Source organism: Hippocampus comes, unplaced genomic scaffold (assembly GCF_001891065.2).
Source record: "Hippocampus comes isolate QL1 unplaced genomic scaffold, H_comes_QL1_v1.1 scaffold59, whole genome shotgun sequence".
NCBI classification, from domain to species: domain Eukaryota; kingdom Metazoa; phylum Chordata; class Actinopteri; order Syngnathiformes; family Syngnathidae; genus Hippocampus; species Hippocampus comes.
In genome coordinates, this window is record NW_017805406.1 from 1212363 (window position 1) to 1236348 (window position 23986).

General features: G+C 43.7%; 3 protein-coding genes and 1 long non-coding RNA gene across 9 annotated transcripts in view; 2 read left to right on the forward strand and 2 right to left on the reverse strand.

Annotated features, from left to right (window-relative positions):
• LOC109517843 (SH2 domain-containing protein 4A) overlaps positions 1 to 8162 on the reverse strand; it is an 18820-nt gene extending 10658 nt beyond the window's left edge. Inside the window, exons 1-4 of one of the 2 annotated variants that reach the window (XM_019873263.1) lie at positions 8143 to 8162; positions 6113 to 6582; positions 875 to 1019; positions 680 to 779 (exon numbers count right to left, since the gene is read on the reverse strand). In XM_019873263.1, coding sequence (XP_019728822.1) covers positions 680 to 779; positions 875 to 1019; positions 6113 to 6284 — 417 coding nt within the window. In that variant the 5' untranslated portion in view covers positions 6285 to 6582; positions 8143 to 8162. Of the gene's footprint in view, positions 1 to 679; positions 780 to 874; positions 1020 to 6112; positions 6583 to 7126; positions 7242 to 8142 lie in introns of those variants that run through there. The other variant, XM_019873262.1, reaches the window with a different exon arrangement.
• A 652-nt stretch (positions 8163 to 8814) lies between these two features.
• puraa (purine-rich element binding protein Aa) lies at positions 8815 to 18444 on the reverse strand. Of its 2 annotated transcripts, none has more exons than XM_019873264.1 (2): positions 14938 to 15101; positions 8815 to 13347 (listed from the first exon to the last, which is right to left on the reverse strand). In XM_019873264.1, the coding sequence occupies exon 2, from the start codon at positions 13247 to 13249 to the stop codon at positions 12371 to 12373; it is 879 nt and encodes a 292-aa protein (XP_019728823.1). In that variant the 5' UTR covers positions 13250 to 13347; positions 14938 to 15101; the 3' UTR covers positions 8815 to 12370. The 2 variants fall into 2 exon arrangements, with proteins under 2 accessions (XP_019728823.1, XP_019728824.1); XM_019873265.1 differs by lacking the exon at positions 14938 to 15101 and adding an exon at positions 18251 to 18444 and having other exon boundaries at positions 9222 to 13347.
• LOC109517845 (uncharacterized) lies at positions 13401 to 16419 on the forward strand. Its single transcript, XR_002168619.1, has 2 exons — positions 13401 to 14692; positions 15114 to 16419. It is a non-coding gene; the product is annotated as an uncharacterized LOC109517845 (long non-coding RNA).
• A 43-nt stretch (positions 18445 to 18487) lies between the features above and the next one.
• The window catches only part of nrg2a (neuregulin 2a), a 96329-nt gene continuing 90830 nt past the window's right edge, over positions 18488 to 23986 (forward strand). For all 4 annotated transcript variants that reach the window (XM_019873255.1, XM_019873257.1, XM_019873256.1 and 1 more), the window contains exon 1: positions 18488 to 20530. In XM_019873255.1, the coding sequence (XP_019728814.1) occupies positions 20107 to 20530 (424 nt within the window). In that variant the 5' untranslated portion in view covers positions 18488 to 20106. The remainder of the gene's footprint in view (positions 20531 to 23986) is intronic.

Here is a 23986-nt window from a genome sequence, read left to right on the forward strand (position 1 = left end):
TTACTGAAAGCTGCCTCGCCAAGACAGATGTGAAATGAAGATAATAGACTTGGAAATTCATGAACGGAACTCATTTAAGTTGTAAAGTCCTGGCTGCATACGTACGTACAAATAGTATGCTACGTAGTCGATACTGAAAAGAAAAGCCTTTTTTTTTAATGTGTGCTGCTTGGCTACGTGCACAGGTTGCGGTGACAACCCTTTTTTTTTTTTTTTTTTTGTGCCAGACAAGAAGGTGAAAAGAGAACCCGCACCAGCCCCAGCGCCAACACCAACTTAAAATTAGCAGCTGTGCAAAAAGCACACCCTAAAGTATTACAGGGCCATGTGCTTATTTTAACCGAAAAGAGTGGCTTTTAAGTCAATAGGAGGTTCTTACTACTTGTAGCCTGGGCTAAATGGCTGCTCCCCAAGAGTCAATCTATACTTTGCACATGATGTCACATAGATAAAAATGGCATGATGGAGGTTTTGCACTGGGCGGAAATCTGGACCTGATGGAAGCAGATGTGATTTTTCCATGTCAACATTATGTTTGGAGCAGCGGACACAGAACGTATGTGTGTTTATTTTCAGTTTGCGCCAAAGTTGGTTCGTTTCCAGGGCATGAGCGCCAAAGAAACACGCATTCCTTTGACCTTTTGCTTCGAGGGCCACGGTTACTTCATTCTTTACATACCTTCAAATTCAAGGATATTTCAGGTTGCGTCGGAGAAGGAAGGTTTTCTCTCTCGGCCGTGACGTCGGCGTTTACTCTGCTCTTTAAAATGGTTTGATTGCTGCAACAGACACATTTGATAAATGAAAATTTGGCTTCAACGTTGCCAAGAGTGTCACGGTTAAATACACAGACACTGTAAATAAGTTATATTACACTGCGTTGTTGGGCGGACAGGGGGCCCTCTTTTCTCCCAATCCTGAGCAGATGAATTTGGAACTCAACTCGTCCATTTCCCCGATGACAAGGACGGCCACGTCTCCATCGCGACCCAGCAGCCAGCTGACATTCTTGCCGTTGGCTGTGAGGAAATAAAACAACAGCGTATTATCTCTCTATAATCGCGGATTTTCACATTTGGGTCCGAAATGGCTTCCCTGCAATCGGGTTCACTGCACTTGCAAATTTACAGACAGACACTTTTTTTTACGGTTTGGGATGGAAACTGTATTCCACGTTGCCGCAGTATGACACAGGGAAATGAATTATAGCTGACAATGTTCCTCAACAGTTGTAGAATTGGATGTTCTAAGACGGGGGTAATGACTTTTTTTGCTCATTTCATTTTTAGAAGAGACAGACGGATCAGGTCATATCGATTTACATTAAACTGAATCGTGCGTGAATAAACTGTTCATTTTATTTCAATATGTAATCAAATTAATACGATGGTTTTTAAATTTTATTAATACTGTTTATTTCCAATACATCAATTAATTATTTAATTGGATACATGAATGATCACATCATAATGATTAGATTTTAGGAACATTTGAATTCATGCAAACAAATATTCCAGGGCGTATCATATGCGAACGCTCAGCATCAGACATGACATCATTTCAAGCGTGTGTCGGCTTCTTTTAATCATAATAATCATCATAATGGAATTAAAACATCATATATTCCCCAAAGTGTCTCCCACTCATTTGGTTTCCAACCTTCAACAGAGACAAAGAGCCGCACTTCCTTTTGGCTGTTAGGCAATTATGAAGCTCGGCGCTGACGTAAGCGCCGTCGGGAACGTGAGCGGCGAAGCAGCTGACGCAGGTACGACAGCGTTAAGTGTTGGTTGTCTTAAAATGAGTCGGCCGCGGTGAACTCGTTTTGCCAGCCGGCCCTGCGGAACACATTCCGGCTGGCCAGGAGCACTACGAAAACACAGTGGTCGGGAAACAAAGCTTGACAAACAAGACGCATACTAGTGTGACAGCTGCAAACTGACGCCTTTGTCAGGTGCGGGGCAGAAGCAGCATGGGAAATTCGAGCCTTGCTGTACGTGACAACTGCAAGGGACTTGGCATCACGGTGACGCGTTTTTCAAAACTTGTCGACAATTGAGATCTGAAGCAATCCTGTCGAAAAGCTTTTGTGCAGATGCACGGGGCGATAGTGTGTTTGTTCAAAGACAAACAATCTCCTTTTTGAGCCCCAAATAATTTTTTCTTCACATGAATTAGTGGGACTAATGTTGGGCACCAATATACAGTTTTTCGGGGTCACACTCTTGACCCTCTCCCTGTAAAACTCATTAAATAGGTGGTTCCAATCTTAGGACCCTCCATTCTAAACATTATTAACTTAACTTTGGCACTGCACGTGCAGCTTTTAAGACAGCCATGATTAGACGGCGATGGTGTCATGCGGTGAATTGAATTAATGCTGCAAAAGAAATTGAAAGTAAAAAAAAAAAAAAAAGCGGATCAGATAGCAATATAAAGTAGAATAGCGTTAGCATAGTAATGCACATTAAGCGGTCAGCAGAAATGCCTTCTTGTTTTCTTTTCACAGTCGGCAAGTTTTAAAGCATGGTATCGACATCTCCAGCACGTAGGTGGAAAAGCAACGACTCGAATCTACTGCGCGAGGAGCAAAAGTTGTGGTTCTCAGTCGCTTGGAGATTAGCATCGCTCGCTAGCTTTGACTTTCTCTTTCAGAGGATCAACTGATAAAATGTGAGTTCAAATGACACTTTGAAAATGATATAGTGAAATCCCAGCTTCGGGTAATTTGGTAGTTAACATAATGACACACGTAGTACCGGAATGTCAACTTCCACAAGGCTTTGTCGACGGATTGTTGGTTATTTAGTGCCAAAAATGACAGAGGCAATTTTCCACTACACGATGGGGACATGGGCCAAGGAAAAACCCAATCATTTTAGCACCGATCTGAACCAAAGTATTTTTTGCTGAGCGCTGCAGTCTTTTTCAGATATTGTCCGTCATCCCCCCTCATGAACCAGGAAGTAGCCAGCTAAGCTAAAACACTGACAAACACACACCAATATGTTCCTCTCATTTTTTTTTCACACTGAGGGCCACTTTTGTTTTGTTTTGGTTTTTTTTCAGTGTGCTTGTGGATCATGTAGCTAACGCACAAAAGCCAAACATGGCCTGCCCGCACAGTCCCACTGGAGTTCACAAGTCCCATGACCAGAAAGGCAGCAAGCTTCCCTATGCGCTTATCAATGAAGGTGATCTCCCCCGACAAGACGAAGCAGAATTCGGTCTTTTGTGTTTCAAACACATACTTTTCCTGTCCACTTCCTGTTTTGCCCCCCCCCTGCTAATTGTTTCGCGGCTTGCCTCGACTTCCTGCTTTACCCGAGAGAGACGAACCGTCCACCATTTTCACAATTAGGAGTAGAGTAGCACTTCATGATATGGGCCTGGAGTTTTCATCCGGGCCTGTTGAGAACAGCGTTGCTCATTCGAGACAACCAGAAAACGTGGCCTTCTTCCTCACTGCGCCCAGGCTGATAAATAGGAAGTGCTTTGTGATTAGTTCCAAAGTGAGAGCTCACATTACTTTATCAGTCACAGTTCATGCACCCGTTTCACACTTGAACCAAATGCATCACGTGTCCCAAACTCTCCTACGCTTTTTTTTTTCTTTTGGAGGGGTCATGATCAAGCGTCATTCCGCACCACATATTTTCCTTCAGCAGAAAGAAAATGCAGACGGGTGAGATTCTGCAGTGTGTCGAACCAGTTTGAGAGCACGTCATCGAGCCTCGTGAGTTGTAGCCTGCTTCTGCCACAATATTGCATTTGTCCACAGACAAGAAGAAAAGAACCACGGGTGACTTCATCCACGATGCTTGTGGGGATTTTTGTGGGTTTTTTTTTTCCTCCTGTCGACATTTTCCCATCAATGTGTCGAAGGGTACAACTTGACTAATATGGAAAAAAGCTTGTCGTATTGTATTGAGTGGTTAGAGTCGCTTGTCGACAATAATCCACGGTGACTCACTTCAAAAAAGACTCTTCATGTTTTTGTAACAGAGCCTTGAGCAATGCGTGTTTTGTACACACCAGCCAGCGTGAACGTTTTGAACATCCGCACAACCCGATGAGAACTTATACAGGAGGTGTATCAAAAAGTTTGCATTTTCCAAAATAATACAACAACAAAAATGCACGAAGACCATGTGATTTCTTTTAGCCAATCACGGTTGTTTGCCAACCTCTTAAGTCTCCTTTGGAGTTATTAGTTAGGATGGACTGGTGATTTTTTTTTTGTATTCTTCACGTACAGCTGACACTTCATCGCGAAGCAACCAACAAAACCCATTTCTTGCAAGGCAGCACGAACATAAAACCGCACTCCTTCCTTTCTCTTTGTTTATGTAGAATAGAAAAAGATGACCAAGAGAACGGGTCAAACAAGTGTCGGGTTTGGCAACCTTGGCTAATGGATGAAATATTTTGAGCAGATTAGTCATGATTAAAATATTTTTAGAATGTGGGTGACCAACGTGGTGCCCACGGACACCAGGTAGCCCCCTACTCCCCCCCGACACATGAGCAGCCTGCGGCCCTGTTCTAAAAATAGCTCAGGGGACACTTATTATTTACAAGGAATGTTGTAGGAGTGATCATTTAAAAACGTCAAGACTGGCAGATATTTATAGAAATAAAATCTTGGTGATTAATTTTTATCAACGAATGCCAATAATTGCTCATTATAACACATCATTATAACTACAGCCCGACCGATTTTTTTTTTCCTAGCCTGATGCTGATTCCAATACCGATTCATCGACCGACTAATTTAAAAAAAAAAAAAAAAAGATCAGGAAATGCAAAATACAATGAATAGAATAACTTCTTCAACAATAAAGATATGACATACGGGCAGAATGTTGGACTGGTTTGAACACTTTATCTATTTCAGAAGTGCGTATCATACTGGTAGCCCTTTGCGTTAATCAGTTGCCAAGAAGTAGCTCTCATTTTCAAAAAGCTTGGTGACCCCGGCGTCATAGTCTGTCTTTAGCCCTCAATTATGTTGATGTCGACATAAGTGCAGTAGGTGACACAAAACTTTTTAAGTAACGTATCACTGCGGACGCAAACCGTCGTGTCAAAACGCGACGTGATACGGATTGCAGTCTTCCCCCCAAAAAGATTTCGGCAAAAGTATCGTTCCCTTAACCAAGATGACGGTACTGCAAACTATAAACTTGTTTAAACCGTCTTACGTGGCTGCATTTGAAACCGCTCACGCGCGTTTAATACGGAGCAGCTGGAGTTTGTCGGGCTCAAGTAAGTTTATCCGCGAAGAAACTTTAAACTGGCCAAATGGATTCGGGATAAACAACTATGCCTGAGTTGGCACGCAGCTGTTGAGATGACAGTGAGCGCTGCTTCAGCTTTAAAGCACAACTTCCCAACCAATCGCTGTGACTCACTACATTATTGTGCTGTGAGAGTTCATCAGGTGTGCTGCGGGAAATGATCCAGGTACACTTAAGTGGAAAATTATTATTGCGACAGATAGAACGATTTTTTTTTCCCCGGGGGTGATACCAATTCTGAGTGTTATTCGTCAAGCTGGACGATGACAGAGATTGCTGGCGGTAAAACAGAAAATGTTGGAATATAGGAAAGTCCAACACTGAACCTGGTCTAAACACCTTAACGCATGTGTTTATGAAAAAAGCTTTTCAGATTTGTGACACGTTTAAAGTTTTTGTTTAAATCTTAAAACAGGAGACAGCTTTGTCTTCAAATTCTTTCACCAAAGTGCAGTACGTTCCCAGGCTCAGCAGCATGTCTTGAAAGGTCATTGAAAACGGCAGCAAATAGCTTCCGGAGGTTTTAGACATTCATTTTCCAGAATGTCAACAGAGGTGATACACTCAAAACAAAAGCGCAGGGAATTCACAGTTTCACTTCAAAGCCGAAAGAACCCAGTTGGAAATTGACCACCTACAGGCAGCTGGATTAAAAGTAAATAAATAAAGGCCGATGCCAGCATACATAAAAATGCAGAGTATCTGCGCTGAGAATCGGCCTCGCCGATAAGAGGTCCATCCGCAATTATTTACAACAAATAGTGTACCACTGGAATGCAATAGAGTTGAGGTCGTGGTTGAGATTTTCTGACCTTTTTTGGGCTTTGTCCTCTCGCCTTCTCGCTCCAGCTTTTCTTCACGCTCTTTCCAGCGTCGTACCTGCTCCTGGCGCATCTTCAGAAACAGCGTCTTTTTCTGGTCCTCGTTGAGAGCCTCCAGCACATCGGGGTCGATGTACATGTCCTTCAGGATCTGCTGCAGCATTGTGGCGGCGGTTTTGGCAGCTTCGACAGCGGGTCAGCGTGGGGGTTCCACCTGGTTGAGGAGGTGCAGGGAGGTAGTTTCTCCTTCCAGAGGTGGATAGTGGTGCTTTTAAAGTTTCATGCTCTCAAAACATCTTGATGTGCCAAAATCCTGAAGGATGCTCCGCTGGATGAACTTCACACAAGGCGAGCGATGATCCTCTTTCACTCATTTGAAGAAGACAGCATAAACTCGCTCTTGTTTGTGGATAGTTTCTCGCAAACGCTGCGACGTCAATTTATTGGCATCGTCGGAGCATCTGTACAAGAAAGAAATATGACAAGCCTTCTAAGACGTCTAATTCCAGTCAGTTACGAGAATCTAAATCCAAACTGACAGACTCAGCCCAGAATGGGAGGAGACTCTTCAGGAATGGAACTGTTTCTGTCATCATCTTGAAAAAGAAAAAAGACAAAAAAAAACAACCCTTCCTTCTTTCCCTTCCCTAAACCGGGCTTCATTCACAACCGAACTCTCACGAGAAGCCACTTCTGATCAAGTATTGGCTTGGGGGAAAAAAAGTGTAAGGAGCATGTCAGTTACTCTTGGCAAGTACATTGAATGGGATCAGTTCACCCCCTTAAATCACAGCAGGGAGGCAAACAATGGCTCCACACACACACAGAAACACACTCACTTTGAGGGAAAGGAAGCTTGTCTCAAGACAGAGAACCGGTGGAGCCCAGATGGTGTCGAGTCAACCAGTTTGGTGTGCGCACATGGAAACCCAGAAAAATGGAACAAGAAAGCAGAAAGGAGCAAACAGAAAGAGGAGCTAAAATGGAGTTTGTTGAGGTACTCACAGTAAGATGTAAACAGCGGCTCCACAACAAGAGTATGCTAAGTAAGCGGAGAGTCAAGAGAGCCTCCTTGTCTTTGTGTATGACTCGGTTGATGACATCACAGCATTCCATGATGTCCCTCCTTCCCTCCTTTTTTGTAACCGCCTCTCTTTCAACTGTCTCTCTCTCTCAAACTGTCTCTCGCATTTTAACTATCTGTCTCACGTTCTCAACACATCAGTCATTGACGTCACAAGACAGGAATTTTGAAAAATACCCAACTTTAATACAAATGATATTATTATCAAACATGATTTTAAAAATGTACATATCATAATTTAAAATATGAAACCGCCGACTTTGAAATCCGTGCCCTCCCCATCCCGTTTCAGAGTTTCTGACGTCATCGCTGCGGTTAGCTATGCGGTCTCCAATGTCCGGAAACGGTAAATTTGTACCCTCTCTTCCTGGCGTTCATGTTGTACCGTATACGTATGGTTAGAAAAGTAGAGACATTGGTGCACAATGCCCCAAAAGCGATGTGCATAATATTAATCTATGCCGGTACGAATTTGTTTTGACTTACTTACGCATTGGCGTGGGCGGGCGAATTGACGGTGGCGCAAAAGAGACAAAAACTGCAGAAAATTTTACAAAATTGTCTTGTCGCTTATTATTCTGAAGTGACGGCTGAGTTGGAGCTTATCCCAATGGACTTTCGGTGCAGCCTGCAGCCTGGAGTGGTCGCACGGCACATACGGACAAACAATACAAAAGTATGCAGTCACATAAAGAATAATCACTTAATCCAACGTGCATCTTTTTGGAATGTGGAAGGAAGCCGGGGAACACCAAGAGAAAAAATTCACAGACACGTGGAGAACTTGCAAACTTAACAAGGAAGGCCAGAGCCGAGATTTTGAACCACTCACCCTCTAAACTGTTAAGAAAATGTGCAAACCAGCCAGATAGTTTGCTGTGCGTGAATACTAGTGTAAATCAAAAAGGCAGTCGACGCATTCCTGATTCTTACTCACCTCAAAGACAATCTCACAAACATCATAGAAAATCCAATATTTGCGTGTGAAGCAAGTAAGTTCTACACCCGTCTTTACAATATTTCTCATCATGCGTGATTGGTTTCTGTTCCTCGTTTCATCGCTTAACACCTTTTTTTTTTTAATGGGCGTTATTTATAAACAAACAGCGCTCTCTAGTGGCCAATGCAATAAAAGCCGATTTGGATTACGTCACCCCAAAAGACAAAGCATGCTGCTGAACATGTTGCAGGAGCAGTAACGACTTGGGGACATGGAAGTAACGTTTCTTTTCATTCTAATGTGTTATTACAAAGACAGCTATGAGCTCGCATCAATGCAGCATCGGTTGTGTCACGCTGTATTGATCGAAGTGATCTCCTAAAAGGCCTTGCAAGTTGGTATTTGAGTAACAGAACTTACCTCAGTAGCATATTTACTATTGGTGCACTATTTTTACGCCTTCAAGGCACAAATAACTTTGTAGGGCAATGTAAAGTGATAAACGACAGTTTGGTGGGGGCGGGGGTTGTGTTATGTATGCCCAACCCAAATTGTAATCAGCGCATGAGCTGTAAAATTCTTCGAGCAAAATTACAATCTCCAACTTTGCAGGTTCTGTTAGCTCTTCGAATGGTGTTCTGCACAGGAATGAAAAGAGCAACATCATGCGGATCAGAGATCAATGCTTTATTTTACAGCCTGTTATGACACATACAGTACTAGAATTATCTATAAGACGACGACACAAGTAATTATCAGGTGTTTTGTCACCAATTTCGCATTTTAAGGCTGTAAAATTAAGCTTTAGTCATTAGTATTGATGCAAATGTCAGATGGTGTGGACAAATACTACATCAAAATCAAACATACTTTTCCCCCCCATCAGTGAATAGTTGACATTTTGGTATTTTTCTTTCGACAAGAAACATGAAAATACATTTATTTTGAATATAGATTCTCTTTATCGGGCAAAATTAAACTCAAAAATTTTTTGTCAAATATACATACACTATATTTCATGTATCAAAACAAAGATGAAATAGATAATGACATTCTCGAGATATAAGTATTGGGTGTTTTACAACCTACATGGGAAAGCAAAGTGCCACACACAACAACCACTGAAGACAGTTCACCAAACTTGAAATGAAGACTAGACTCAAGCACCTTGTCTTAGCTTAAAGCTAAAATGGAGATTTCAGTTTACAATTGTTTTTCATTCAAACTTTTTTTTTTTTAGGTTCCTTCAATGCTTGTTGCCATTCTGGCAGTGGCGTTTGTTGACGTTATCGTGAACTGCTTTTGACCAAGTGGCTGTTATGACCTTCATTTGACCTCCATTCCCCTCCAGGATGGAGGGTTTTTTTTTTTTTTTTTAGTGCAAATAGCGGGTTACAACTCCCTCACTTGAAACAAACATGGAATTCAGCCACATCTTTTCAAATAGTAATTATATATTTTAATTGACATACATATATTGCCACAATTGGCACATACGATATTGCACAGTCATGAAATGTTGCACATAAAAAATATATATTTTTTTTTGTGGGCGAAAACATTCCAGAAGTTACAAATAAAGTGGAATAACGCTGAGAAGATAAAAACTAAAAAAAAAAATGCGTGCTGCTCCCCATCAACTGAGCTATGGGCAACATACGACTACCTAAAAGCCAGGCGGGTGAAGGTGGAGGGGCGGCGATGGAGCCTTGTCAACAACTATTTCCAATCCTTTCAGCCCATTGCTCTTCCTACTATATGTGCTTGGTGCTAACTCCTCTGCATCGTCTTGCATCAAGGTGAACCCCTCCCTCCCCTTCCATGTTTACATGTAGGCCGATACCTGGATGGCTGGGGAATAGTGTTAAGCGGCGGGAATAAGTGTTAAGCAGTGATGAAGGTTTAGGGAAGGAAGGAAGGAAGGAAGGACAATGCCTTGTTTTAGCACCACGAGTCTGGGCCGAGACAAAAAAAAAAAAAAAAAAAAAAAAAAAAAAAAATGGAAGAAAAACGGTCATCGAAAAGAAGCCAAACTTGCGATCCAAAGCACCAGGCCAGCGTGTAAGCATGCGGAGTGTGTAAGGCACCAGGTTGTTTTATATGCTGAAGAGGACGCTCCCTAGTAAGCTTTTACCATGTATAGGTGGTCAAGGACAGTCGTCTAGTTTGCTGGTTTCCAGTCAAATCTAAACATCACGGAAGCAAACACTGAACTCAATGCTGAGGTAACTAGATCTGATTGTTGCCAGTTTCTCTTAACGTGACTGGCAAAGAGTTTATAAAACTGCTATCACACATCTATGAGATGCGACAGAACTGGACAAGAGCCAGTCGGTTTTTTTTCCGTGTGGCAGCCCGAGTATATCATCACCCCCCCCCAGGAAGATGTGGGCCAGCTGAAATGAAATATTTGACTTTTTTTTTTCTAAACACAAATACTGCAGATAGCCGTAACAGAAAATCTAACATTTATCTGCCTTTGTAAATACCAATTGAAGTTATTTAACTTAAAAAAAAAAACAACAAAAAAAATGTCCCAAGATTCACTCCCACTTTTTCCTGTTCATTTTAGGTACCATGCAGACAGATGTGAAGGCATCAGCGTTTATTAGGTTAGCCGTTGATTCAACTCAGCTTATCTATAGCAAGGTTCTCAAAAACAAAACTAATCAAGTTCCAATCAGCGGCAGCTTCAGCCACTGGTGACATTTTATCAGCTCGGACTTTGGCCTGTTTCGGATCATCACCTTCAACTTGAAAGTCGTACGACTAACTGCAGTTTCACGAAAAAGCGCCCCGCGAGTCAATTGGCAATGAATGGGGATGCTTAGAAATAAAAGCTTTGTCTAAGCTAACAAGTACTGATGGCCTCACGTCTGCTCAAAAAAAAAAAAACCCCGCAAGAAGCTTATGTTGTTTTTTGGAACACTATTCTGTGGCAAGAATTGCGTTTAACAGGGGCGGAAGTGAACGATGACGTCAAGTTTCACTCCCCTGGTGGTAGGACGTCATTCCCATGTTACGACTTTGCCTGATCGTACAAAGGCAGAAAAATGCCAGCTTTTACAGGCAGTCCTCGATGGACTTCACAGAACCAGAACTGAACCCCATCAGGTAGAGCGCATGCGGTCATAGAACTGGACCCTTAAGCCAGGCGTACCCCTCCACACCCACCTCACTTAAGGGCTCCCCGGGTAGTGTGATGGTACAACATCGTCAAGCTTTTGGATGGAGATCACTCAGTCCTCAAGGAGTTGAACTTTCATGCAATACAGGCAAAAATATGGAAGGGTCCTTGAGACAATTATTTCGGGAGACCAACGCAATTGACTTTTTTTAAGTGCAGACAAAACATGCAGCGACAGCACACCTTAATTGGCACCATTGAGACATTTCGACGTTGCGGCCAATTGTTCATTTCTCTGCATTTGCTACATGTTATTACTATGCATTGAGTACCTTTGAACCCGACACATCGCATTGACGACGACACACCAACGGCAGTCTAATAAAACCATTTGCATGGCAACAATTTCAACTGACAAAATTTGCTTCTTCAAATTCCTCGGTCAACATATGAAGAACCACTGACCAGTATCGATTTGATTTTGATGCAATGCATATTGCACGAGAGTGAGAGAGCGAGACAGCACATGTTCCTTTTGAAAAACCGCATGACATCTAACCAGTTTCCAAAGCAGGCCTAGCCCTCATTTGTGTGTAAACACATTTCTGGTCACAGGTACAGAAGATGGCGATTACACGTGACCCCTTTTTTTTTTGTTTGTTTGTTTTACAAACCTTCTGAATTTTGGTTTTGAAAAAAAAATCTCACTTGTGCTGAAGTTATTAGCTTACATGAAAAGGAAATGCTTGCTCTCAGATCCCAACATTGCAAACACTTTTTTTTTGTTTGTTTTTAGCTTTCAGTGGTACAAAAAGTTGTTTTACTCAGTTAACAAGGGAAATAAAGACTCCATATTGTTTGTCAAGTAGGAAACAATGTTCATACAGGTTATTACTTTTGTTTAGCAGCCAGTTACTGTATTAATGGTGGATAAGAGTGGGCTAACATCCAGCGATGAGTGACAACATGTCAGAACTGTCAGCTTGTGGTGGGTTCTTATATTGTGGGTGATGCTCCCTTGGAGTTAAACAGTTACAGTTAGATTTCTTTCTTCTATACAGTAGAGTTGATGTTAGCTTTCTTGTTTTCATGACGATCTCAATCCTCGTCCCCGTCGTCCGCCTGTACCTCTTCCTCCTCCTCCGCCTCCTCCTCTTCCTCCTCCAGGTCGCACGCTCGCTTCTCCCGCTGCTTCTCCTGGATCTTCTTCATCTCGTCGGCGTATTTACAGAACGTGTTCCCGAACTTGGACCACACTTTGTAGGGCACCGTGATCGAGTTGCGGTACGTCGGCTTCACGTCGCTTACCCGCATGAACACGCCGTACTTGTTGGAGCCCACGTCGAAGAAGAAGCGCTTGTTGTCCACAGTCAATGACGAGCCTTCGGGCAGCTCCGCGGGCTCTTCCTCCACCCCGTAATCGTCAATAAGTTTGGCCAAAGCGTCGCGAAACTCGATAAGTCCTTGGGCCGGGAGCGCGATGGTCTGGCCCTGCGTGGACCCCAAGCCTGGTCCCCGGTTGACGGTCTGCCGGACCCTCAAGAACCGTCCCCTCTGGTTCTCCTTTAGATCCATGTAGTACTTCCGATTCTCCCGCACCAGGAACTCGCTCTTCAGCGCCCGCCGCGGCTCGTCCTGCACCATGCCCGGGTTGCTGGGACCTAGCTGGGCGTAGTGCTCGATGAAGTCCCCCAAGTAGTCGCGGAACTCGACTGCCACGGACATGGAAAGAGTGAGGCGACTCTTGTTGCCACCGGCCCCGACTTCGGCTATCTTCAAGAAGCGGCCTTTGGCGTTCTGCTTTACGTCCAAATAGAAGCGTTTGTTTTGGATGTCAACCCGCTTGGACGCCAGCTCCTGAGTCTCGTGCTGGAGGCCGGAAGCCGAGCCCGCCCCTCCCGCTGCCGAGTGCATGGAACCGTAGCCTGGGCCCGTGGCTGCTCCTCCCTGCTCACTTTCACTGTCTCTATCCGCCATGATGCTGGCTGCCTGCCTGCCTGCCTGCCTGCCTTCTCCCTCAGTCGAAACCGCAAACACTCGACCAGTCACAGTCAACGACGCTGCTCTCGCGAGATCTGCCGAGAGGTACACATAAGAGAGAGCGAGAGAGAGAGATTAGCGTTCGGAGACGTCAGTTTTACTATACACAGTGGCCGCCTTGAGCTGGTTAGTTTGTTGCTGGGATGCGTAAGCGCGACGGCCATCTTTAATGTGGCGGCTTCGATTTCCATCCTCACTAAGGTCGTGTTTGGAGTCTATCCCAGTTATTATTGGGCAAGAGGTGGTCAACCTCACATTCACACTTGGGGACAACTTAGAATTTTCAATGAATCTCAAATGTACGTTTATGGAATGTGCAGGCAGAGTACCTGAAGAAACCCCACGCAGCACGCGGAGAACAAACACAATCCACACAGGAGGTGTGGAGTGCGCATGCTGAAGACCAGAAATTAACACTGCAGTATGGTAAACCGTTTGAGCATGCATTCAATATCTCTGATGTCTACCTTAAGGTCAATGTATTAATTACGCTGTCCGGCCTCACGAGCAGGACATTTCAGTGCACCTACTACAACTTGGGTTCACGACTTGCAGTGTTTACAACCTTTATTAAGCTAAGGTACATAATATTCCCTTTGAAAATTTCTCACATTACACCACTGAACAAAAATGTCACAAGTGGATTCACCAATGTATTATTTACCTTTTGTGAACCAGTGGAAGAGCATTTAATTGTTCTACCTGTCATCATACATTGCGGAGATATTCACTAGAACTAACCGAGAACAATTTTAAGTAACCTTGTTACTAGGACGTCATTGTTCTACAAGCCCGCTGATTTGTCTTACCAGTGAGCATGTTACATATTTATAAGACATTTCACCATGATGGTACACATACTTTGGATGGCAACAACAGGAGCTTTCACTGACAGCAGCAATGTCACAGTAAAAATACCTTACAAGTCATTTCACCAAGTCAGAGATGATGAATTCAGTCTCAATTATCAGGCAGGCTTACTATCACATCCGTGCAATTACACCCTCTGGGGTAGGCCTATATCTGGTGGTGAGACCTCAAGCCTATATCTGTCATTCTTTAGTACACTTACAAGCACCAAAAGAATGTCACCTTCAACATGGCAGCGACGTTTACGTATGATTCTGCGCCACGGCGAAATCTATTTAACTTACGCTCTATGTTTAGCGTTAGCCACTGAAATGTCAGCTGACATACTCCAGAGTGGAACTTTAAAGATGGCTACGGCACAGATTAACTGTAAGTGTCAACTTGTACTCTCATTTAATGAGCGTTGTCTTGATGCTGCTGTCGAATAATATCCTCGAGTTGCCACCGTGTCGAGTGATTTAACGGACGCTTTTCAACCGACGGCTCCATCTATGGCTAACCAGGAACGAGGTGAATTACGCCAACTACCTTCACGCTACAAGTGCGGGATGCTTAAAATTGCTGACATTTGTCGGGAAAATGCGTTGTTTACCACTGACCTTAGCTACAAAGTGGCTAAATCCTGCTTAACAAATCCAAGCAACGTAGCTTCCCCAGCTATGTCAGAACGCACAGTTGACAGTGCAGCAACCGCACGGCGCGACATAAGTTACGTAAAACAATGTGACAGCGAGAAATAAGACCGAACATCCTACCTTAGTTTGCCACTTAGCAAGCTAAATTTCCTGCCACACACACCAAGGCGCGTTGAACGTCTGTCGCCGCGAGTGATTCCGTGGCAAATGCACGCACCTTTTCATCTTAGAGACGAAGTGCTCTTGCATAAGTGTCTTGTGAATGTGACGTTAGTTCTACGTGTGTTTCTTTTTAGTGTGTGAGCAGCGCGACGTGGACTCACAGAGGAGGTCTTGCAAGTGCACGCGCCCTGGCCTCTTCAAAGGGGGAGAAAAAAACTAACAAACACGCATTTCATTCATTGGTTCTTCACCTATTTGTTTTTGGGTCAACTGTATTTCAGGCCGCATGGAAAATAAAGTTATGTATACCGACAGTGTTCCTAAAATGCAATTTCGTTTCCATAATAGCCTGTCATATCTGAACCTTTTTGGTAAACAAGAAAACACTACAGCAACAATAACAAATTAAGCACCGCCCTCCTACCATCACCCCCCACCCATTAAAAAAATCCAGGGTTCTCGATTCAGTCTTTGCTGATTTCCCCGACCTGTAAGACTGAGAGAGACATCAAGAAAATACACAACTTTGAACATTTGCGGTTTACGTTGCTATTGTGACAGTCCGGTAAAAATGACTTTGGCAAAAATGCTATGAGGCTAACAATATTGAATGACTTGTGAAATAAAATCGTAACCACCATAACTGTTCATGAATACGAATTCAAATTTGATTAAAAAGCGTTTTTTTTTGATGAGATATTGCGACGGGGCTTTTAATTTCAGGACAACTGTCGTTAAAAACATTTAGCATCTTGTAAAAGCCTGTCTACCGGAAAACATCATAACCACAATAACTGTTCACAGGTTCAAATTAAAGTTAAAAAAAAAAACATTGGACTACGATAAATATCAACAAAATATTTTACTTACCATTGATTATTCTTCGATCAGACGGAAACCGACTGGCGCGAGACACACTTGGGACTCGAAGGGCCCTGATTTGGTGATTTATCGGGGAATGGGACCAGTTGAAAATCCGAAATTATTCATTCTAAATCACTTTTCAAATGACATGGATAACATTAACCGAGTAGCACAATTGCCAAAGTCAGTTTTTGAGCTTTTTTTTTTTTTTTTGAAAACAAGAAACAACACCTGTGATTTTATTTGGACGTGGCTGAGCAAGCAAGCAAGCGCGCACGCACAATGATCTTTTCTTTTCGTGTTGATATTGTGACCGTTAAAAATGACACGAGCGGGAATGCTAAATGCTTAAGACGGAAGGTAAGTGGAATTTAACCGATTTTACATATGCGCATGTCGGTTTATTTTCAGTCCAATTTGATGTATACCCATGACCTATTTGTGTTTATTTTCAGACTGAAAAATATGTCCTTATTGCAAGGATGCATAAAATAAATATCTACAGTGAAATACGTATTCATTCGCATAGCGTCAAAGAAGGCAAGCCTCTGATATCATATTGTGGGTTGTACAAAACAAAAAAAAAAATCTAGATAATGTCATTTTAACGAATAACTTATTTTTCTTCCTCGCACTGGGGCTTCGCATTTGCCTACTGAGTTACAGTATTAATCTGGCATTTTCTGTTTGCATTTAAAACATTGTATCAGCATTGTGCGAATGTATCACCAATTATTTGGAGCGTGGATCCACTTTCAAATTCTCTCTTCTAGTTACTTTTTTTAAATTCGTATTATGAGCATGCCTATAGTTAAGTGACGCCCCCGGCCGGCCCCATTAAAAAAACAAAACAAAAAAAAAAAACTAAAGTAATCGTCGACAGGCCAGACTTTTGAGGGAAATAGAAGTTACGCTCGTTTCTTTTTTAACTTCCATTGTATGATCGAAATGTTTTTTTTTTCTTCCATCTTCCATGACAGCGTTCATGTACGTGCGAATGGATTTGTCCAATCTTAAGGAACAGTGGCCGCCCCGCCCGGAGTATCATCGACAGGCCAGAATGTACATTAATCCTGTCATGAAGGCATGCTTTCTTTCTACTTTTATTTATTTTTTTAATATGTATGTACAGTGAAACATTTTACGTTGGTGATATTTACAAAATGAAAAAAAAATGTCCTCACATGTACTCTTAAAAAAAATTAAATAAAACGACTTCTCCCCTCAACAATTTTGTATGAATGGGTTAGAATTGGAGTCATTATTTGCAATTTTGAATGCTAGTGTCTTGTCTGTTATGTGATTAAAAAAGGCTTGACAAATGAAAAAGCGTAATGAATAATAATAATAAACGACATTCGTTAGCATTCTCAGTATGTCCCATAACAACATTTAAAATTAAACGCACAGTTCAACCACATGCTGTAGCGACTATAATGCAAAGACAACTTAATTTTTAATGTAAACATGCTCAATTGAAAATGGATTATATTGAGTTGAAACATTTGGCAGTAATGAAAAAATAAAAATGTATGTATTGGTCAGAAAGAAAAATAAACGGTATTCAGGAACAGTTTATGTATTACAAATAACATGTTGTATATTGTTGATCTTAAGGCCTGAACAAGACTTAAAATTCCTATCTCATTTTTTTTTCATTAGAGGTCATTCTTATTTTTCGATTTATTATTGCGATCCACACAGACTTGTATTAATAGACCGATGACGTCTCTGCTTTGTTGCAAGTCAATCAACTCTGCTGACTTCACAAAGGTTTGTATATACAGTACCACATTAGAAGAGTCTAAAAAAAATCTAAAATGGACAATCTCAACCTTTCATTCCATATGGTTGATGAAAGCAAAACTGACCGTCGTTCGACATTTTTAGTGAGCAATTTTTTTTTTCAAAACTTAATCTTTATGCTGCATTTTTTTAGGACATTTAATTGAGTTGGCTTGGTTTAAAATATCCATTCCAATGACAAAGCAGAAAGCATAACGCGCACCCGAATTTTTGCGGGGGAGTGGGGTGCCCCTCCCCAGCAAAAAAAAAGAAAAAAGATAAATCGAGTAATTTCGATCTATTGGTGCTATTTTCGTATTTTCGTCGATTTTCGACTTTTCCATTTGCTATTATATCAGCAACGTCCCGCCACACGTGTGTCACACCCACGACGACTTTGGCTCAAGGCAGCAGCAAAGTTTGTCATAAATACCACGCGGGAATGCTGCATCTGCGTGGGCTCACCAGACGTGCCACACGGACGTAGATCGGTGGTGGGTGAACTCTCCAAAGCCTGACATGCGAGGGTGCACATTAGGACGCTTTCTTAAAGGCCACGGCGCAGTTTAATTGCATTGGCATTGCAATCAAGCGCATTTCCTCCCGTGCTGTCTCTTCTTACCAGTTCGTAAGGCCTCAATGCATCGACGGCGTGCGGCGGACGAGCTGACAGGACAAGCCCCACCTGAGGGCCTCTCGCTCGGGGATCGCTTGGTCGGACGCGTACGTCTGCTGGAACACACCTCCCAAGATGGACCAGCAACGGCGAGTCGTGGCACAGAGAGCGACTCACGCACCAGTAGGCAGGCGCTGTACGCTCCTTCCCGTGACGTCACCACGCACTTCACGCCATCGCAGGGTTCTGGCGCCCTCTCCTGGTTACGTTATGTAATTGCAGCATCACCTCTTGAATTCACAGGTATGGACACATGTAAATGCGATGGATTTGGGTCAAACCTTTTGTTTATCCATGTTTACTGTCATAGCTTGCAGAACTGTCCTCAGTCATATTTTATGACCGACATGTAGAAACGTGAGATGTCACATACACAGTGTTTGAAAGAATATTTCATACAACCACAATATTGAATACGCTACTCGATTGATAGCTCTGTGATAGTAGCATCTGAAATGGATTGTTACTGTCTTTCGTAAGTACAGAATTAACAAAGTCGTTATAACAACTATTTCAAATCTGTGGATAATTTACAACCCGACTTGCATGTTTTTGTCATGTGGGAGGAAGCCCATGCAAGCATGGAGATGAGGTGTATGAGCATCTCTATAAAGTCGTACGCAGTAGAATTATAACGGCGATGATTTTGTATGAGGATGGCCTACTTGAGTGAAATGCTGCTCACCTGTTGGTGTTCTCAATCAAACACCTGCTCTGCATTCACGATGCTATACAAGCTCTGGCCAATAGATGTCCCACTTTCAGGGTCTTGACAGGGACAAGTGTGCATTTGCTCAAACCACACCACCTACATCCGAAGTCTTAGACTCCACATATCGAAAGGAGAGCCGTTTGTCCCCCAGAGTTTTGAGTTAATACGTATTAAGATTCTCTAAGCATGTTTTAAAGTTTCCAACTGTTGTAGTTCTTTAGCATCTGTTGTAAAAGCTCTTTCATCAATGCTGAAAAAGTCATGGCAGCGCATGGTTTAAGATCTCTGTTGAGCGCCCCTAATACTCTTTGTTTCGGGCTCAGGACTGTTAGCGATGTCAAACTACATCACGAACCACCTTCCAGGACCTGAGCTTGGGAGGAGTGAGGAGATGGAACCTCCGCCGGCTGCATGCACACCTCCCATCCTGCATTCTTGTGTGACTCTCCCCAATTCCCCCCACCCTCCTCCTTTTGGCAATCTGGTCCATTTTCTGTGGGTCTGTGGAGAGCGGGGGGAGGCGGAGAGAGCCGCGGTGGAAGGCGGCGAGCAGGACCACAATCATGTTTTAATCCTGGGAATCAAACCTGTGCTTTTTTTCCGGATGCTTCTGAGACTCGAACGACCGCAACTTGTGGGCTCACTGCAGCATTTTGGCGTCTTTTGTTGCTTCCGAATCCGCGGCACTACCCCCCCTTACTGCAATATTTGGGCAAAGATAAGAGCGTCAAGGCTGCCATGGCAGCATAGGAGGGGGCATCCTCAGCCAATTCCTCGTCTATGATGCCTTATTGCTCATATTGTTCCGATTAGACTGGATTTGGGAGTCGGCATCCTTGTATGTCGCACCGCTGCACGCCACCGACCCGTTGGAATTAAACGGGGATCAAGCAGCGGATCCCGATGGCATGGACACTTGTGCGAGGTCCGCCGCGCTGCCGAGCCACTGGAGCCCTCACGCCGTCTCCTCCTCCTCAGCCAGCCCAGCTCCGTCGCCATCGCCCCGCAGCCCCGAGAGCCCCTCCGCCGCCGCCGCCGTCGCCGCCACCGCCGCACCGCCAGCAGCCACTCACTAGCCACAGCAGGCGGCATGAGGCTTGAGTCGCTCGCATCTCTATCCATGCTGCTCATCGGGGTCTCATTCGCCTGCTACCCCCCGACTTCGGATTCCCTGCAGGACCGGGCGTACAGGTCGGCCGTGGTGATCGAGGGCAAGGTGCAGTCAACGCCGGGGAACGCCTCCGCCGAGTTTCCGCCGCAGCCCGGCGTGCACGTCCAAGTGCTGGACGTGTGGCCCCTCCACAGCGGGGGGCTGGAGCCCGAACAGCTCGTCACCGTGCTGGGGGAGTTCGGGTCGGAGGCTCCGTGCGCCGACGTGCAGAAGAACCGCAAGTACATCTTTTTCATGGAGCCCACCGAGGCTCCGCTGGTCTACAAGGCTTCATTCGCACCCCTGGACGCAAGCGGGAAGAGTCTCAAGAAGGACGTTGGCAAGATTCTGTGTGAGGACTGCGGTAAGTGGGCTCGTGTATTGTGGATTACCGGCGAACCCGGAAGAAAGGCATACTAGCATCGAGTTAGGTGCTTCGTGGGTAACATCTGTTGTATACTTTAATTTTAGCTCCCATATGACCAATGTATAGTTTGGATTCCGTGGGCAGCCCATATGTGCATTCGGGGCGTCTATGCAGCAATTTTCGACAACTCTCGCAGGCTCCCATAGCCCACATGATCAATCAAACTCTCTTTCGCTCTGCTCAGCTGCATCACACATGCGCCTCGCACTGTTGCTTGTGTGCAATTGCACTTTGTGCGTGTCCAACTATCTGCATCCTGCATCCCCCCCCCTCCCCCCCCCCGCCACTCTTCCACCGTGTAGCATCCACTGCATAGTTTTAATACTCCAAATGTCCTCACGCACATTGCTCCTCTCTGACCTTGCAGTCCTGTAGGACACATTGCTGTCCTAATTGGGCTTGGCCCCCCGTTTCAGCACCAGGGACAGAGGCCGGTAGCACGATCACGTTGCTCCAAGCAAATTGCTTCCGAGGCTATATTTAGGTTCACACCCGCTTTAATGCTAGCTGTAATAGCATTCACTTGGACATGGCTCGGTTTTGTCAAAGCGTGTTGTTGAACTGGGAAAGGAGACAGAAGGCGCAGCTTACTTGCAGCGTGTGTTGCTGCTGTACTTTCCTGAAATGAGGTCTACTTAACCACATTTCAACTACTCGACTCTTTTGTTTGGAACATATGTGCCCTCTCCAGCTTCAAGCAGTGTTGAAAATGGATGGATGAATGCTCATACTAATTGTTTCGTGGGTATTTGTCTTTCTTTCTTGTGCCTAGTATTTTCAAAATAAAGGGTCACAACGGATACATTTTGGTGCATTTGGTCTGCGTGAGCAGCAATTAGCAAGCCTGCTTCACAGTGGAGAGAGGTTCAAATCTTGTCCAAGCGGTGTAAAAAGTGGACGGATCAGTCTTTTGTGTTTTAGTTTTCAAGTTGTAGAACAAGAGAATTTGCCCATGTGGTCAACCGATGTAATTTGAGTGTGTATCGTTTCATTGCTGCTCGGCTTGTCGTACAAGAGAAAATCAAAGCTGAGTGATTTTGCTGGGTTAAGCGGCCTATTGATTAAACTCAACACGCTGCTGCTACTGATTGCACGAGGAAGCCCCAAAATAGATTCATTTATATGCAAGCGTGCGTGTAGCATACAGTAGGTGCGCATTTTATTTTGGTTTACAAATTGTTTGGTTTCAGAAAACAGCCTTCTGCCAGCGAGCGCGTGGCAACCTCGCAGTGACGTCTCCATACACGCACTGTACCCGTGCTCCTCGGCAGGGTAAAACAAGTCTCGACTATTCATATTCTAGCGACAGGTCCCGGGACTGGGTCTCAAACAGCTACTTGTACTTGTCACAGGGACATCTGCAAAGGCTTGTAACATCGTATGAGAATGGGAGAATGTGAGGCAGCTCCTCTTGTTACCTTTCATGGTTCCGGGCAATTAAAAAGTGCATGTCGTTAAAAAAAAAAAAAAAAAGTCGCATCCTGACATCATCTTGCATAGTCATTTTGACTTGGTGCTTAAGAACATAATGTGCCCTGTCCCGCTGCCTTTTTAAATTCTTAAATCCTCTTAGCATGAACCCACGAGACATAAATGCTCCCCTTTTCTCCCTTTTGCCACACTCACTTCATTGCCCCGCCACTTTAACTCATGTCCTAATTAGAGAGGTAACATTAAGTGAACCTTATTATCGCCTCAAAAGTCCCAACAGCATCTTTTTCTGAACAGTGAATATTGTCAGGAATACGTTCAGAGTCTCCTCATGTCTGTTTTTCCTCCTATTGTTTTGTTTTTGTTACCCGACTGCAGCGAGAACCAGCCCATTGTTCGTGAGAGGCCTTTATTTATACAAAACATTTTCATAATAGTACGATCATGCTTTGAAATATGAGCAACCTTAAAGTCCGTTTAGCTTAATACTAATAAAAAAAAAAATGCATCAAGCCAAAGACGGGCTCATCAATAGCATTGAGGTCGTGTTTTAAGCAACGGGTCTTTAAACACAAACAGACAGTGTAAAAATTGAGAGATAATACGACATTCCATCCAGTCATATATTCTTTCTCCTCTGAAAAGAATGACTAATATTCCTGCGATTTACTGAGGAGGTTAGGAAATACAGGATGTGAATCCAGAGTGGTGTCATGTCTCCCCTTAATCCCTTGCAATAATGTTCTTATGTAAAAATCGTTATAAAGTCGACCGCAACAGCACAGCCCAGACGTATCACAGAGGAGCTTATCTCTTGTGTAAGTCATTACTTCACTCCCCGTGCTGAACTTTCTCTTCTCCCTTGTCAGGACATTTCATGACAACACCATTCCCAAAGTGAGGCAAACAGTTTGTCCCCTGACGGCCTTTATTCCTAACCAATATCTCAATTATGATTTGTTATCATTATGCCTCTTTTCCTTTTTTTTTTTTTTTTTTGGAAGGAGCCGAGGGGATTATCAACAGAACATACGTGGCCTTCCATTTTACCCAGACCCAAACATGAAATCCAGACTCCACTTAGTGCTCAGCCTTGACGCTCGTATTTTCCCCCCTTGTGCGGGGTTACACGTGCTTCCCCAGTGTGTTCATCATGGGACTGTATGCACTGCATGGTTCTCAATATGATACCCTTGTTGTTGTTGTCTAACTCCTTAGGGCTGTTGAGATCCAGGTGCTCTCCTCGCAGCATTGGAAAAACAAAGTGCACGCAGCAAATTCATTCCAAAACAAAAATCTGTTGTTGTGACCTGATCCACTCACCGGCTACTTGCGCAGTAAAATTAAATGTATTTTATGCATGCTGGGAAACAAAAAACTGGCAACTCTGAGTACAGTATGCTTACTATTGTGCTTGTAGTTTAACCGCACTGTACGTAAGGAGAGCTACAGTGGATGTAAAAAGTCTACACACCCCTGTTTGAATATCAGTTTTTTTGGTGATATAAAAATAAAATGAGACCATCTTTTAAAATATGGTCATCATATTTTAAAAAAAAAAACATTACTGTGGATCGCCTTTTCAGTTGTTCATTATCAGATGAATAGCTCTCTGACAACGTCAGCCAAATCTGCTCATCTTTTGTAAAAGCAACATTTCGATACAGCTGCTTTCTTGGCTCTCATCAACGGTGTCTGATCTAAAACAATGCCGCAGTTCCAGAGTGTCAATGACATGTAGGACAACAAAGTCAAAATACTGCAAAATGCTATTTAGTCTGGCATATTCCCTCTAGGCTTTGCTAATTTACAAGTCTGCCAAGTGACACACACGTGGTTACTTCCAACCCCCCATTTTCCCCCTCCAGACCCTGTGGGGAAGACATACTAGCCTACTTTTTTGCACCGAATGTGTGTGTGCGCACACAGGTGCGAGCACTGACTCACATTTTCTGCCCCCCC